Source organism: Tiliqua scincoides, chromosome 3, assembly GCF_035046505.1.
Source record: "Tiliqua scincoides isolate rTilSci1 chromosome 3, rTilSci1.hap2, whole genome shotgun sequence".
Taxonomy (NCBI): domain Eukaryota; kingdom Metazoa; phylum Chordata; class Lepidosauria; order Squamata; family Scincidae; genus Tiliqua; species Tiliqua scincoides.
In genome coordinates, this window is record NC_089823.1 from 176,772,214 (window position 1) to 176,790,539 (window position 18,326).

The following is an 18,326-nucleotide window of genomic DNA, read 5'->3' on the forward strand; positions in this document are numbered from 1 at the left end:
TATCAGAAGGATTCTCAAGATTATGTGCTTAACACAGGAATTTCAGCAAATTAGAACTCAATTTGCCTGGAAGTCTTTATCTGTGTATGTTGCATGAAACGGAAACAAGAAGCTCCAATAACTGTAGCCTTGCTTGGCCTTTCCTTCTGCTTCTCCATAATCTCTACCCTCTGCTGAGTGAGTTACAGCCTATAAAGTAGTTCTAGAGCTGCTTTCAAAATATTGGATGTCCAACGCATGGATAGAAAGAAACATCCCGCCTCATTTGAACTTCTTATCTCCTGACCTTCACTCTAATTCCCCTTGTGGAATCTAGTGGTAAGTCATGAAGGGTAGCATTCCCTTAGCAAGGACACCTTCTCCATACATTCCGGCCCAAAGCCTTGAGAACTGGAAATGAAGTTCTGCCAAGTCAGAAATCAAAGAATATCAGATATAAAAATGCTGAAGGCTCCATGTATCTGACCTATTCATAAGACAAGACACAACAGTTAGAAATATGTCTCTTTGCATTGAGACATATTGGTAAATGGTATTGTTTGCATCCTTGGTGACATCAACAGTAAAGGGCATCTTGCACGCGCACACACAGGTAGACTGAGAAGCAGCTGCATACAGCAAAGAAAAAATAAGCCTTTTTCGTCCTTGAAACAAAAGATTTAAATAAAGGAGAGGCCGACAAAATGAGGTTGCAGGTGCCTCCAGATCTTATTTTTGCTAGAAAGCATTAATAAATTTCCAATACAGCAAGCATTGGTCCGGTTTCAACCTCACAATTTTGATGGGGAACACAAGCCAATCGAGGGTCTTATCGGCCAATTGTTGGCATTTGAAAAGACACGAAGAGAGTTTCCAACCCAACCAAGTAGAAATAAATCAGCCTGGCCAAGTTCTGTTTTTGGCCTAGTTGCTGGAAGAGGAGAAGGCTACTCTCCAAACCCCACCTCAATTTTTTTTCCGTTTAAGAGGTATACCTTTGATGAGCAGATAGCTGACTCCATTCTCCCCCCCCCCCAACTCAGATTCCATTCCCTCCACATAAGAGAAATTTCAAGGTTTGGCAAACTCCAACTGCAAACAAGACGTTGCCTCTGCAGTGTCAATTTTCCTCTTAATTGCTAAATGTTGTTCCCATAATGGGTAGTCAAGATCACATGCAATTCCACTCAACTGAAAATGCCTGCTAAGTTAACAGCCAAGGGCTATCTGTACAGTACCTTGAAATATCATGTGGCTGGGGGTCAGCCATCATCTTGGCACTATTCCAGAGTGAACTTGTAGAAACCGTGGCACAGGGCAATACTGACTACAGAGATCATGAAAGACTTAAATATGCTCTAATCTAGTTTAGAGGAAGAAAAATCCTGCACAGTCTCCAAGACTCAGGGCCCAATCCTATCCAATTTTCCAGCACCGGTGCAGCCACAATGCAACTCCAAGGTAAGGGAACAAACGTCCCCATACCTTAAGGAGGCCTCTGTGACTACCTCCCCATCACAGGATGTAGTGCATGCCCCATTGGTACGGCTGAACCAGCACTGGAAAATTGGATAGGATTGGGCCCTCAGGCCACTGACTATATGCACATAAATTAAGTATAGAAAGGGCATGGGGTTAATTGTATAGTGAATTTGATAATTAAAAAAAAACAATAAAGTTTAGGACTAAATGACACTACGAAAGAACCACCTCTCTCTCTCCTCCTCCTCCTCCCTCCAAACCTGTTTTGGGTAGCACCAGAAATTCAACAATGACCCTAGTCTTACAAGTAGCTGCAAATTAATGAATGATTATTTTGGGTGGTGAGAGAAAAGATGGCAATTGTGCATCAAAGGAGCATGTGGAAGTACAGTGCTGAAAACCAAGACAGCAACCAGCCAGAGTCAAATATGATAAAGTGGCGCTGTTATTCAAATTTATTTTTTAATTGATGGTCACAGTACTAACAAAAGGAAGAACAAAACCTTACATGGAAACGCTGGTGGTGGTGGTGGTGAACCCACAGAGGCTATTTAAGAGATTTCCATACAGATAGAAGCACTCTACCACTCCCTCCTGAGTATCAGGATCAAAGGCTTCTAACATTCAGGGCTTACAAAGTGCTTGACAAGTCTGGCATGGTTGTTACCTTTCCTAGCACATTTCACATAAGAACATAAGAGCCCTGCTGGATGAGGCCCCGAGCCCCTCTAGTTCAGCTTCCTGTATCTCACAGCGGCCCACCAGATGCCTCAGGGCACACACAAGACAACAAGAGACCCGCATCTCGATTCCACTCCCCTGCATCTGGCATTCTATTTACCCTCACATCCCACCAATGAAGACAACCGACTGCGGCTTGGGTTTAACTTGTGTCAGTTTATTAAACGCATGACCAATTTTTACAACACGAAACCTACTGAAAGCACCGTTCCTTCCTCTCCAGTCTGGGAAACAAGGCTGGCCTTAGGAGCTGTGGGGCCCAATGCAAAACATTTTTGCGGTGCCCCCCTACTCACTAGGATGAGCAGTTGCAGCGAGATACCCAGCAGTAGCGTCACTGCCAACTACTTCTGGGAGGGGACTATTTCAAGCCAATCAAATCCAGGGGTGGGAGGGAGGGAGGGAGGGCCATCTAGCAACAATGCTGCAGTTGCTGCCGCAGTGTAGGGCCCGTTGAGGCACAGGGCCCAGTTTACCCAATTGGTCAAATTGCCCTAAGGCCAGCCCTACTGGGAAATAGGACACAAGAAAAGCTATACTGTTGCAATACTTAACACACCTAGGACTGCTCAAGTGAGTGCATATAGATAGTAGCCTGATAAAAGTACAGATCTCCAATTGCATCAAATCAGGACCATTCTGGTAGCCTCATATTTCCCTTTGCCTGACCTGCCCAGGAGCAAAGGCATGTTTGCTTACTCACGAGTAACTGCAACCATGTGGCTTAGTTTCGCTTTCCATACATTCGCAAGCTTGGAAGGAGAGACCTCCTTCTTGGGTGATTTTTGGGGCTACGTTCATTGGATCAGGACCATTCTGGTGTTTTGGATTGCTCTCAGCCTGCCCTTTCCAATGGACTAAGGCAGGTTCACCTACTCACGAGTAAACACGCGATACAGATCGGTTTCACTTTCTATTGGGCTCCATGCATTTTTTGTTTCCAGTTTTTTTGCCAATAACATTTGCTAGAAAGGAGATATTTCACTCTGGTTTTTTCATTGCATTCTGCTGGAAATTCTGCATCCCACAGTATATAACATGATGGGGTTACTCCTAACCATTGCAATTTTTGTGCGTCACTCTCCCAGTGCACGCCACCCCCTCTTGCTCATCACCCAGTGCAGCCCGCACCATCCGCAGCCCCTAGTGATGCCATTGAGCCTGGGTATCACACAAATGCTCAGCAGTCCTATGTATCATGGTAGAAGCTGGTTCTTCATGGAGGCAACCAGGCAACAGGATCCAGAATCAGCAGCAACAGCTGCACAGCTCCTGTATGAGACTAGTACGTGGTGCCAGTTCTGGGTCATCATATATCCCACTATTTTAAAGCAGTACAGTGCACCTCCTGCCACTCTGGTTGAATCAAGGCAATGGCACATATTGATGGAGTCTTTAAGCTGTAACACTGCACATGGATTGCGTCTGCAGTGTTTTTTAGAAAGGAAAGCTAAGAAATTCCATAAGCCCTGAATATCTGTTGGCCCAACGCTGCTTTCATTCTTACTACATTCTGTAAGACTGTTCCCTAACGAGAAGAATTTGAGTTTAATTAGTTCCAGTTGTGTATGCACCACCGCACTCATATACATGAGAGGGGGGTAGGGTGTTATGCAGCTGTGTTCCTCGTTGGCTAATTGCTTGTTTTCTGTTTGTGAGCAAAATAGAGAAAGCAAAATTCAAGAAAACTTACCACCACATCTATTAAGGGGACACACATTTTCAGTCAGCCTTCTTGGAATAAAGAACGAAAGCCATGAAATTCATAGATTATATATTACTCCTGTAGTGAAAGCCTGCAGCAATGTACAGGCTGAATGAAAAATGACCCTGTTTTGTGCCGAACAGCAATCAAGTGACTGGGAGGGATTGGGTGCAAAGGGGAGAGCCAAGCCCCAACCTTGCACCAAGTGCAAAACATGATGTGACAATACAGTACTTGAGAAGCAGCATCTTCCTAACCAGCCAGAGTCCCAAATGACTGAACTTGCTAGAAACCAATTATGGTGCATGGACATACAGTGGCTCATAATACCACAATTAGAACATTAAGAAGAAAATGTTGGAGGAAGTTTCTTAGAGGTTTGCACCACAACCATGGTCAGATGTTACAGCTGCCATTCTGTCAGCAACAGGCTGAATGTTCTGCCAGCTGTTTGACAATAGAGATTAAGATCAGGCATACCTTTGATATACTATAGTCCAATGTTTCTCAAACTGTAGGTCGGGACCCACTAGGTGGGTCGCGAGCCAATTTCAAGTGGGCCCCCATTCATTTCAGTATTTTATTTTTAATATATTAGACTGGTATATGACTGCATTTGGGGAAATATTACAGATCTGTACTTTTATCAGGCTACTATGTATATGCTTTTAACAATGATAGTAACTCCTGGGTAAGTGTGGGTAGAATTCCAGCCTAGGATTGTTAAAAATTTTCCTGCTTGATGATGTCACTTCTGGTCATGACATCACTTCTGGTGGGTCCTGACAGATTCTCATTCTAAAAAGTGGGTCCTGATGCTAAAAGTTTGAGAACCACTGCTATAGTCCAAGAGAAGACAGAACTCAACTGCTCCATCCAGCCCAGCTCAAGGCTTTCTACTGTTCATCACACCCATTCCATATGCTTGCAAACAGGATGAGAGGACACACCGGAAACGTTCAGGAATATCAAAACATTTTGTTTATAAACTCAATTACGGCCTCTCCAATTTGTGAATTCAGTAACACTGGGGCTTCCGATAGTTCTGCTGGCTAAGAGGGAAGTAGGAGCAAAAGAACAAATGTGTTATGGTATGAATACAACATGCCAAGGTTCCAACACTACCTAATCTCCAGGGGAGTTGCAGAGGCTTGCTAACAGAAACCTTTACAGTCAAAAATCATTTTGCTAGAATTACATGGGGGGGGGGGGAAATCATTTCTCTAGAGTTACATTGAAAAATACTTTCAACTTTGTGTGTCTGATGTCCATTGTTTTTCTGGCCACCAGAGACACAGGACTGCATTCCTATAAAGCTATATGCTTGCTAAGTACGTAGCTGGAGATAGCAGCATAGTATTTTTATTTATTTCCAGTATTTTTACCCTCCCAAGGGTTTCCAGCTACTACATAGTAGTAAATTCTGATGTGTAGAAGCTCGTCATGACACCCACCCCATAGCCACACCCCACTAAGGGCCCAATCCTATCCAACTTTCCAGAACTGGTATAGCCATAATGCAGCCCCAAGATAAGGGAAGAAATGTTCCCATACCTTGAGGAGGCCTCTGTGACTGCCTCCCACCACAGGATGCAGTGTATACCCCATTAGCACGGCTACACTGGCACTGGAAAATTGGATAGGATTGGGCCCCAAGTCTATGCAGAACTAAACTCAACTTTAAATTTCTTAATAAGAGAGTATTTCTTCTCCTGCTGCATATTTGTACTTTTAAACTTCTTATGTTTAATTTGAAGATCTAGTTCATTTCATCTCATTTTAATTGTGATCCAATGGAGTCTGTTGTATTTTATTGTTTTGTTTTAACATTGTTTTATCTATAATTATATTGGTGTTTTATTTTGTAAGTGCCCTTGAGTGTGGTAGAAAGGCAGGGTGAAAATTCCTTAAATAAATAAGTCTCAGATGTGTGAAGTGGGTTGCAACAAAAAAAATGCGCATAAAAATTGAAAAATGAGATTTAAAAAAATTCCCCCCAATAAAAAGCTGTATTAGAGTGCTAGCCTAGCACGTGCACTCAGAACAAAGTCGCACTGTGTTTAACAGGACTGACTGTATTCAATAAGGCATTTACTCTTAGGTAAGATTGCACAGGATTATAGCCTTAGTTTAACACAGGGGTGCCCAAACCCTGGCCCTGGGGCCATTTGCAGCCCTCGGGGACCCCCAATCTGGCCCGTGGGGAGCCCCCAGTCTCCAATGAGCCTCTGGCCATCTAGAGACTTGCTGGAGCCCATGCTGGCCTGATACAACTGCTCTCAATGTGAGGGCGACTGTTCGACCTCTTGTGTGAGCTGTGGGCTCCTTCCACTGCTTTTTGTTTCATGTCTGTGAAGTAGCAGCAAAGGAAAGGCTGGCCTTGCTTTGTGCAAGGTCTTTTATAGGCCTCGAGCTATCGCAAGACCTTCATTCATTCACATAAGTTCCATCTCTAACATATTCATTTATGTAAATTTATTCAAATTTGAAATGCAAATTCTTTTTTCCCCGGCCGACTCAGTGTGAGAGAGATGATGTGGCCCTCTTGCCAAAAAGTTTGGACACCTCTGGTTTAACATGAGCTTCACACTGTCTCTCAGGCCTTGAAAGAGCCAATAGTCCAGATCAGTGGTTCTCAAACTGTGAGTCACAACCAGATTTTCAGAGGGTCATGGAATGCCACCCGAGTTGTGCTGAGCTTTCACTTTTTTTTTTTTTAAACACAAAAATCCTGCCTCCATAGTGTGTTTTTGTCAGCCTTGTACTGCTTGGCAGTTTCCAGCCCACTCCAGACCAAGTTGTTCAGTTCAGTTCAGTAAGACTTTATTGACATAAAATACAGAGAAAGAACAAAACAAAACAAAAATATACAAAGACAACACAACATAAGCATAAACATCAGTCACTGCCCAGAGTCCCAGGGCTCTGCCTGGCTATTACCCCAGATAAAAAGGAAGCAACATTATCCAGAGTCTCAGAATCAGGTGTGGAAAGGAGAGACTGAAGCAAGATTGAATCCTCCCAGCCCTGCATGCTAGCTAACAATGGGCCTAGATATTTCTTGCGTGACGCATCATGTAGCGGGCAGTAAAAAAGGTATGCATTAAAGTCTCAACGCAATCCCTACCACACTTGCATTTCCTCTCTGAGTAGGGGATACCGCTGAACCTGCCCAGACCAAGTTGTGTTGTGTTCTACTGACGAGAACATGCTGATACGGAGGTGGACTTTCTGTATTTTAAAAAACGGAAAGCTTAGCAATTCAGAAGTTTGGGTGGCAAGTATGTCATGTCACTGTCAAAACTTCTGGGTTGCTAAGCTCCATGCTGAAGGTGGGTCACAGGGCTAAAAAGATTTAGAATCGATCTAGATGTGAATACGCCTCCTAGACAAATGTCTTTGTTTGCCTCCTGCCAAACCTGATGTCTCTTTTCCATAAATGCCCTTCCAAAGTTTCATGTGAAAGCTTCTGCAAAGGGCACCATTCTCCTGCTAGAGAAGCAGTCCTGGTGCCCTACTCCTCCCTGCCTCCTCAACTACCCTCCTGGCTGGAGGTGCCTAAAGTCTATGCTACACAGCTGAAGTTCAAGCAAACCATAATTTTTTGCATTTGCATGATTTGCCTCCTTAGCCATGGCTCTATACTTGTTCAAACAACCATGCAAATACACACTATCTGCACTAAATGTTGTGCAAGCCTCTTGCAAGTCCCACAAATCCACCTGTTCCAACAGAACATACTGACATGAGTGCGGAGAAGGAAATGTCTTTTTTGCAGGTAACTGGCAGCAGTGTTGGATGATAACGTGATAAGGTTTTGGAATGGGGAGTGCACATGCAAGATGCCAGGTGATTCCAAAATTGCCATCTCTTCTGAAGAAAGAGGTGGGGGTTGAATCAGATATACTACCGGTAATTCATTTAAGAAATCATCCATTTGCTGAAAGGAATTCTGCTTATCAGTAGAACACTTGACATTTAAACTTATTTGTCCAAAAAGCTGGCACAAGAGTTGCACCACCTTTGGGTATAAGACGCATCAGCCCAGTGAGGCAAGCAGAAGGATGCCAATTTCACTCTATTCTGCTAGATCAGTAATTTTTAACTAATGCATCACAAAAGGTCTTGCAGGTATGCCATGGGAGTTTGGAGCACAGCACTGAAAAACTCTTCTTCTAGGTTCTATGCCTCTGTTTCTAGGGCAGTGATTTTCAACCTTTTTCATCTCATGGCACACTCACAAGGTACTAAGACTGTCAAGGCACACCATCAGGTTTTGGACAACTGACAAGGCACACCATGCTGCCAGTGGGGGGCTCACACCTCCATTGGCCCTAATAATAAATGACCTTTCCCCAAATTCCTGGGGTACTCACCTATGGACCACTCATGGCACACCACTGCATGTTAATGCTCTTCTGTTTATTTCAGCATTCACCAAACATTGCAGCACCTTGCAGTTTGCAGGGAAGGAGGTGTGGTTCGTAAATATTCAAAGAACCACATAATAGTACAGGCACTGGCCACAATCCTGCATTTAGGAAATGCCAATGACAGCTTCACTCTTACTGAAGGCACAACCACATAAAATAAGAGAGCTCCTTTCCCTTTCAGAAGCTGAAGACTAACATTAAATGTGTTATTTCAGACCATGTTATCTGCTTACTGCATGAACCCAAGAGCTAAGGTGGGCGGGATGTTTGTCACACCATTCAGGTTCATTGTGTTTTCCTTTTTTGTGTAAACTGCACATGCAGGGGCACAATATGGACTGGAACTGTGGCCGGGGATCTTTGACCCTGCCACAGTCTTGATCTAGATCAGGCCTTCAACTACACATGCAATTTATATAAGAAAAGACTTCCACCAGCTCCAATGAAAGCTTCCCCCCTCCCGTGTAAGCAACATGTGCATGGAGCAGTCCGCATTGAGACTACTGCAAGAAAAGAACAGACAAGGCCCTCTATCCCCCACCATGAGCCCAATTCACAGTTCCCCTCCGTGTGCTTATTTACACAAGCAAGCATGCCAGGACTAATGATCTGACTAAGATTACATCCAGTCTGACCCCAAAGCCTCTTTTCACCTGATCTGCTAAATAATTCAACAAGCCTAAGGCTGTCATCTACAATGCAGCCTACTCCAAAGGGCTCATGTAGAGCTTTGATCATTTCCACAAATACAGATACCAACTATGGGATGAAGCACTTCTACAGAAGATCACTTCAAAACATCTCCCATCTACCAACATAGAGAGCCCTGCAAATCCCGCTCCAAGGCAGAAGCAGGCTATCCAAGCCAGATGTAATGAAAGGAAGGTGTTGCCTTGCTGAGGGGCTGGAAGCTGCTGCTCTCCTCTTGTGAATGTACAGCACCTTGCTTTTTAGGTGCTTGAGAAATAATAGTGTTAGGATTGTGCTGAATCAGGCTTGTGGTTCATCTGCTCTGACTCACAGCAACTCTCAGATAGAAGTCTTTCCCAGACCTGCTGTCCTCTTGTCAGGAGACCAAACCGGGGAGTTTCTGCTCGCAAACCTTGTTTGATGACTGAGCTATGAACTGGCCAAGTCTTTTTTTAAGGGGAGCAAACAGAACTTGCTACAAAAAGAGGGCTTGATGGGAGCAAGTGCTGACTCATCCACCTGCAAAAGCACCTTGTTATTTTCACACTGGCAAGTGGTCTCAAAATACCTTTGAAAGGTTCACTCCTCCTTTCTTTTCTTCTGCAGGTTTCTCTTTTGAAGGTTGATTACTGAGTAAGGGCACAATCCTAACCCCTTAGGTCAGTGCTCAGCACTGGCATAGCGGTGCCAAAGTGATGTGTGCTGCATCCTGCAGTTGGGTGGTACTCATGGAGGCCTCCTCAAAGAAAGGGAGTGTTTGTTCCCTTACCTCAGAGCTGCATTGCCCAAATTCTGTGATGTTATTTTTATTTTGATTCTGTGATATCTTAGTCTGATGGCTAAAGAAATTTCAACGTTTAATACTACCATTTTTGATTTCGCAGAATTTTGGATGGATGACACACTTGCAGTTAAGAATAATGACTTTCAGCATTTTTAATTGCACCATATCAGATTTTTTACAAGTCAAAACATTTGGTTCTCCATGTGCTACATGGATTTCCCTTACTCACAGCAAGACTACTAATAAGAACATAAGAAGAGCCTCACTGTATCAGGCCAAAGGCCCAACTAGTCCAGCTTCCTGTATCTCACAGTGGCCCACCAGATGCCTCAGGGAGCCTCATCACATATAATCACACTTAGCACTGCATGCAATGATTGTAGCAAAGGACACTTCATGCAAATGGCATGGTAAGAGTTTATGAAACATGCTAAATTCAAAGTACAAATAATAGCAAATAACTTATCAGTTACAGCAAGTCACACAAACAGCTCAAGTCATCTATGAGCTATGATCAATGAATTTCCTTTTGCTAAGTACAGTTTGTAGTATTTTAGAGTTCCTCTATTACAAAATAGTTCTTCTTAAATATCATATACTACTTCTAGAACCTATGGCACTATGCCAATTGTGCTTAAACTTTTTAACACTGGGACTCACATTTTTGGAAGTGATGTCATGGCTGGAAGTGACATCATCCATTTAGGCTTCAAATCTAAGCCATGATTAGCCAAAGGTCCCATTACGCAGAAGGCTAGTGCTGTTATTTAGCATAGCTCAGAATTCAAACATTTCAGCTTGGAAGTCAAAGCAGAACACAGACATAGATCGTTCTTCAACCACACGACCCTTCCCTTTTTCCAGCATCCCATCTTCCCATCTATTCAGGGCAAAGCACCATGCCTTTCTCCCACTGGAAGCCCACCCTGCCCAGCAGCTCTGTACTCTGTATTTTCAACTCTGTATTTTCTATGGCCGCTGAGTTAGGTGCTACACAACTCACCTGAAATTGGCTTTCAAACCACCTAGCAGATCCCAACCCACAATTTGAGAAACACTGCACTATGTTGTCTCCAAAACAAATCACTGAGGCCCAGTCTAACTTGGATTAAATGTGCATTTGCAAAGAAAGAATTGCTATTTAGATCAACGAGGTGTCAAGGCTTGAACTCTACGGAGAATATGAACAATCAAAAGAAACAGTGATTTTCAACTACTGTGCCACAGCACATGGGTGAACCTTGAATGGTTTGCAGGTGTGCTGTGGGAGTTTTGGGGGGGGGAGAGTATGTGAGCCCCCCCACTAGCAGCACAGTGTGACTTGTCAATTGTAAAAAAAACAAAAACTAAACTCAGTGTGCCCTGCAAATTTTAGCCCCTTGTCAGTGTGCCATGAGATGAAAAAGATTGAAAATCGCTGATCTAGAAGATCCATTTGTGATATCAGAAGTTGGTTAAGTTGGCACTGGCTGAGGGATCACAAGCTTCTCAGGGCCAACCCAACTGCTTCCTGGTCCATAAGCACCATAAGATAACAGTGGAACAATGCAAATGAGTTGCTTCATTGCAACCATCTTCCCTGTTTGCTTTCCAGAGACTTTGGTCCCTGGAGAACAAGTGCAATTGGCTGGGGAACAGAACAGGGGAAGACAGGTGAACTAGTATGAGACACTACAGTCCTCCCATTTCCTTTCAAAATTGGCTTGGATGAAAAGAAGGGGCACAAGGACACAGTAGCAGTTACAAGCTGATTGGAGGACACAAGACAGGAAAAGAAAAGGAGCCACTCACTTGCCCACTCCCTCCACTCACTGGGCTCTTGAAATCACATCCCATGATGCAGACTGGGGTTTGAGGTCGGTTCCAACTGTCGACAAGCTGACAATCACTGGTTAAGATGGAAAAGAGTCGCAGTTTCCTTCCCATGCCAGAGTGATCAAACTGCCAGAAAACAAGCAACTTCAGCGCTCCTCCGTGCTTTATAGCCTGAAAGATGCCTTCTCAAGAACACCTTTATCACTGCAAAATTGTCGGGAAAAACTTGTTTGTTATGGTTCCACATTTTAAAAAAAAAATTCTGTGACAAGGACAGAAACAGTTGTATAATTTTGGTTCCTGCAAAAGGTTTTCTGAAGTTAAGCCAACAGCAAAGTCAGAAAAAGGCAGCTGAACATGTTGCTCATCAAACATGTGATGATCTGCTTGATCAATGCTTGATTGCTTGATTGATGTGATGATTTGCTTGATCAAACATCAAACATCAATCAGACAAAGGCAGCTGAACATGAGAGCTTTCCAGCCATGACCAGTCATATGATCCACTCACAATACTTCAGCTTTCTACATGAGTACGCTCATGTGAGGACATCCTATCTTTTGTATCCTTTTATATGCAAAAGAGAATCACACCAGCATCAGAAAGCCTATGATTCTGAAGCTTCAAAGATGTGGCTGTAGATGATTTTCTAGCATAGAGAGGGAGATCAATTGTGTGTGTGTCACACTGGTAATTGAACAGCTTACCTGCTAATGAACACACTGAATTTCATTGCATAATACAATACACTGATTGGCAGAGGTGAAGGGAATATTAAAAAAAGATGACAAATTTCCCTGTTACATTCATCCACTAGTCTGCTTCCCAGCTGCTATACCAACATTTTTGCCTGCATCACTCACTTTTTAAACATCAAGGCCTCTGAGCCATGCTGTTATCTTAAGTGTCTGGGCAAATGTCTTTCAGAACTTTGGCTTGCCAAAATGTCATGACATAACTAGGTTTCTTTCTCACACCCTCGTTGGCCTTTGTGACTGAGCTTTTTCAGACACCGGATTTGCCTCATAGTGTATCCCACTATAAACAAGCTGGATTAGTTTTAAAGCATTTCAGTAACTGACAGACAACTGGGCAGTGTGTACACTAAAAAGACGTGATTGCGGAAAAGTTCACCATACAGGCAACAATTCCTTGAGTTTTGATAACTGATGCGTCAGACACCAAAAAACCAAAAGCATGCTCATGCCAAGACAGCAACACGTTTTTGTACAGTAAATGATTCACAATAAATCTTTTTGTAAAATTAAATTAGCTTAACCATGAATGTTCAGCAAAAACCTATGGTTTGGGGTTTTTATGTTGTGGTGTGGATGCATTTTTCTTGGAAGATTTCCTTCTTTTGTGCTTTATAAGTTGTGGCTCAGCACTTGACAGAAGATTGGAAGGAGGACAGGGGAGGTCAGGACTGTTCCTGTAGCTCAAGCTGATCTGTATAATGATTTGGTTTCTGGTGACAGTACAGCTGGACAAATTGCTTTTAAAACTCCAGTTTCTGAATAGCCACTTTACTAGCAAGATCCAAACCAGAGTAACCGGTCCCAAATGATGGGCAAAGCCAGGGATCAAACTAACTTGGGTAGGGAAATGGTTGAATTCTGGAATATGAAGGCAATGTTCAGAGAGAATCTGCATCTTTCAGCCCCAGTTTGCCACTTTAGTCGCCCTGCCAGAAGGTAGACTGCAACACAGGGGATCAACCTATGCTTGAACTGCTGCCCACACTGTCTTCATCTGTTGTGTAGGTTTATGAGAGATCAATATTATCCAATGCCCTAATACGCTGCTGTGTAGATACACCCTTACCAATGGGGCCCACTTATGTTGAACTTAAGGTCAGGAAACATCTCTCAGACAAAATGTTCCAAAAATTTCGGACTCTGTTATTTGGACAAGTATTAAGCACTGATACATTCTTTGGCCAGAGATGTGCTATTATTTTCCATTTAGATAGCACTATCTGTGTGAGTGGAACTTTACATGCTAAAGGAGCTGTATTCATGACTGTATAACTATGATCACTGCAACTAAACCAGTTTAAAACTCTTCTGTGAAACTTGATTATAACTAAGTATTTCAATGGAATTCAATGTTTCACTCCACGGACACAGTGATCCACCATATGGCAGTACTACACTGAAACATGCTCATACACTAAAAATAACAAAAGCACCTATTTCTGGACCCAGAAAAAAATTGTAAAAAAATTATCATCACTAATGAGTCACAGTAATGCCTAAATCCATTACCAAAGTGCTCAACTCCAAGGGTCCAGTAGAGCAGGGGAGAGGATGTAGCTCATAGGTTGAGCACCAGCTTTGCAAGCAGAAGACTCTAGCTTCACACCTCAGTACCTCAAGCTAGGACTAGGTAAGGCTCCTTTCTGGAACTCTAGAGAGCTACTACCAGTCAGAGTAGACAATACTGAGATAAGTAGACCAATGCTCTGTCTCAGAAGACAGCTTCCTATATAAGCATTGCATCTTCCCTGCATAGAGATGCCTTTCTTGTGAAAGACAAACCACAGAACTCACTCCAAGCAGTGTGCATGAAGACATGCAATTGTCTCATTCGTCATAAACTGCTTGCGTTTGACATCACTGCAGGCACATCATCTCCGTTAATAAAAATGTCACTGTGAATTATTCTTGAGCCTCTGTTACTTACTCAAGGCTTCAGGTGCCTAACCAAATAGGAAACCATTTCATGTTTGCCAACTTTACTTCATGTGCTTCCAAGGGAAATGAAGATGCTTCGAAAAGCATCTCTGAGAGGATCATCCAGGTGCTTAAGCTACATTTGCAGCAACATAATGTCACAAATAACGTCAGGTTCAAGCAAAGAGAACTGTGTTTCCACCTCATTAAAAGAACTTCTCCCTCAACAGCTACTGAGCCTATATCAATATCAGAGGCTTTTTTTATTGCTTAAATCTGCAAAAGGTTCAGAAGTTTCCCCGAGCCCTACAATGCACAACCATACTTAAACACTAGGTGGCCCAGCACAGATGTTCTCTGACCATTTCTCCCTAACATTCAGCTGGCAGCGAGACTGTATGCTGCCCCCTACACAAATACAAACATTGCTTTTACCATGGAAAAATGGGCCTAAAGCGCTAATTTGTACGTGAGGATGTTTGCCAAGTGATGACAGAGTGGTAAACAATGTCTGTCTCTTATCTTGAATGATGCATTCTGTTTCCCCACCGCACCCCCATACATCATTTTTTACTCAAATGAAATACTGGCACTGCCTCAAAATTACCATCTCTATTATTACATACCATTTATTTTCGCTGGACAATCAACTGTACAAATGAACATTAACTGGTCACCAGTTTTAGCAAGTGTACCCCTATGGGTTTCACGATATATATGTTTGATATAACTGGAGGAAACACAGTTGCTATATTCACAAAATGTGAAGGACTGAAGGTTTGTCTCTAATATGTTTAATGGTGTTATAAGGGAGTGATTCATCCAGCAGCCTGTTCACATCCACTTATGCAATTCAGACCACAATCTTAAAATAAGCCATAAGAGAGACCATAAGATGTACTTTTGCATGGATAATCCTGCAGGCTTTATTTTTGCTTCAATCATTATCACAGTGCATCTGTAGGGTTGGAGGGAAGGGAAACAAAAGACTGATATTAAGTGCCCCACCCACCCCTTGATTAAAGGGCACCAGGGATATGGCACAAGTGAAAATGAATGGCTTTGATCACTTCCAGTGACAGCACTGGAAGAGATCAGTGACAGAACAGCACATCTCTTAGGTTAGATAATGTAGTGGAGTGTTCTTGATTCTAGTTAGAAGGGTTGCTTGAGCCTGAAAACAGGGAAGCAAAAAATATTACAGGAGCCGCTGGTTTCTCCGACCATGGGGTTTTTCATTCATTAAATACTGTGAATAAATATCTCAAATGCTGCAGGTTGCATTCAGAAAATCTGTGCCATCCGGAGCCTTTCAGTTGTGGCTGCATCTCAGAGGATATCCTCTCTCAGAGGTTCAGTTAGAGTCAAAAGGGGGGAGAGTTGGGGAGGGGAAGAAACACCCTGCCATTTAAGACCAGAAAGCGACTTCCCTTGCCCAGACTACGTTGGGTTGTAAAGAAAATCAGAATCAGTCACAGTGATGAAGCTAGAGATGGCCATCATTCTAGTGATCACTTGGGGAAGTGGGTGGCATCATCACACTCCTGTAGTACCCTCCTCCTAGGAGCACTGGACCTTCATTTGCAATTTTACACACACCACGACAACGCAGCAGGCGCAAAACCCCCTTTTGCTCTCCGCCTCCTTCTGCAGCTGCAAATCTGAAAGGAATCTCTCTCTTTTTTTTTTTGCATATGCAGGAGGCTCGATAATTGCTTCTCGCCTCACTCCACTGACATCCGCCCCCCTCCCTTGCCTCTGTCAGACGGGGTGACGTTTTATTACGGAGTTAAAACACACACACACACACCCCAGGACCCCAGAATCCTGGTTTTTGCACATCCCCCCCCATACCATTCAGTCCACCCAGATCAAGAGCCCCCAGACTTGTGCAAGCTTCTCGATCTCGCTAGCAGGAGAACGGGAGCATTGGCATCTCTGTGCTCTTTGCACATCGTGAACGCATGCACTGGCTGGCGACCTTTTAAAACAATGCACGCTGAAGTCACAGGCACGCCGGGGAGGGCGCCAGACCGGGGGCGAGAGAAGGACCCAGATCAGGTCGGCGGTGTCTTGACACTCGCCCCTCCGCGTCCGTAGGACCAAGAGAGCCTCCAGACTGCCTCCCAAGGCGCATCACCGGTGCAGCTGCTCAAGCCCACCAGCATCACCTCTCTCCTCCTCTCCCTCCGCCGCCGGGCTGGCCGTGCATCGCTTTTCGCCCTTCCCTGGCGCGCTTACCTTCCCGGGCTTTGAGCAACACCGTGTTGGCCACGATGTTTTCCAGCTCCATTGACAAGCTCCGTCGGGGGCTCCGCAGCGGCGGGGTGGGTTGCAAGAGGTGCCTCCGCCTCCCCGGGGCTCGGGCTCTGTGCGTGCGAGAGCCGGGATCCGCAGCCCCGTCCCTAGTGCATGCTGCCCCTTCCCTTCCCCGGAGTTCCCTCCTCCGCGGAGAGCCACTGCTTGCTTCCCTGCTCTCCCTCCCTCCTCCAGAACTGGAGCACCCCCTTCCCGAGCTCGGTTACTCCATTCTCCGCGCCTGCCTGCCTGCCTGCGAACCCTCCTCTGATGGTTTCAGGTTTCAGATGTTGCTGCCTCCCTCCCCGGGGGTGTGGCACTACCAAGCGGGTTCCGCAGCATTGCGCAGGCTCCGTGCTCAACAGCTGGCTAATTCCTTAGCGCCAGTCCGCCAGGCAGGCTGGGGCTTGTAGTCTTAGTTTTGGGCGGCCAGCTTTGGGGTTTCCAAAAACATATGGCTGGATCAGGCCACAGGCCATCTAGTCCAGCTGCCTGTATGTCACAGTGGCCCACCAGATGCCCCAGGGAGCACCCAAGACCACAACAGAGCTGCATCCTGGTGCCCTCCCTTGCATCTGGCATTCTGAGGTAACCCAGTCCCACTTCTTAAATCAGGAGGCTGCACATTCGCATGATGGCTTGTAACCTGTGATGACTTTTCCTCCTCAAATGCGTCCAATTTCCTTTTTAAAGCATCCATACCAGATGCCACCACCACATCCTGTGGCAAGGAGTTCCACAGACTCATTACATGCTGGGTACAGAAATATTTTCTTTTGCCTGTCCTAACTCTCCCAACACTCAATTTTAGTGGATGTCCCCTGGTTCTGGTGTTGTATTCCTTCCTACACACACGTGGAGTGGACAGTTCATTGGAGGGAGACATACTGCAGTCTTGCATTTGATTGGGGAGAGAAAATGGAAACCTTGGAAACACGACTTTGTGTGCTTTGCAGCAGAATCTGACATTTCTACGTAGAAGTAAGCCCAACTGAGTTCAAAGGGACTTACTCCCTGGTAGGTATGAATAGGATTGCAGCCTAGAGGCATGTTCATATGTGTTCATTTATGACAGCCATTTTCAACCACTGTGCTATGGCAAAATAGTGAGCCATAAGTGGTCTACAGGTGTGCCACAGGAATTTGGGGGAAGATCGATTATTAGTCAGGCCAATGGGGGATGTGAGCCCCCCACTGGCAGCATGGTGCGTCTTGTCAATTGTCAGAAACCAAATGGTGTGCCTTGACAATTTTGGTGCCTTGTCAGTGTTCCAGGAGATGAAAAAGGTTGAAAACTGTTGATTTATAATAAACAATTTTCATTATTCTAGAACACATTTCCTTGGCAGGGGGAGGGCAGAGGCCACTGCTACCAATTTACAGGGTTATTGATCAGCTAGTCGACTTTAATTAAAAAACAAATTTGCAGTCAGAATACTATGATTAAAAGCCATTTCTGCCCAACGTTGCATATATGCAACAGGGATCCAATGTGTATGCCTATGGGCTGGGCAGAAATGGGTTAAGTAATGTGTACCATTAGATTATCTTGCTTGAACAACATGTGTGAATGCCTTAAGGCCCAATCCTATCCAACTTTCCAGTGCGGATGCAAGGATGCCAATGTGGCTTGCACTGCATCCTGTAGTGGGGGGGGGGGGGAGTCATGGATTCCTCCTCAAGGTAAAAGAACTGTTCCCTTACCTTGGGGCTGCACTGCAGC

General features: G+C 44.4%; 1 protein-coding gene across 1 annotated transcript in view; it reads right to left on the reverse strand.

Annotated features, from left to right (window-relative positions):
* GRK5 (G protein-coupled receptor kinase 5) overlaps positions 1-16,814 on the reverse strand; it is a 199,364-nt gene extending 182,550 nt beyond the window's left edge. The window contains exon 1 of the mRNA XM_066619362.1: positions 16,547-16,814. Coding sequence (XP_066475459.1) covers positions 16,547-16,598 — 52 coding nt within the window. The 5' untranslated portion in view covers positions 16,599-16,814. The remainder of the gene's footprint in view (positions 1-16,546) is intronic.
* Between the last annotated feature and the right edge of the window lie 1,512 nt (positions 16,815-18,326).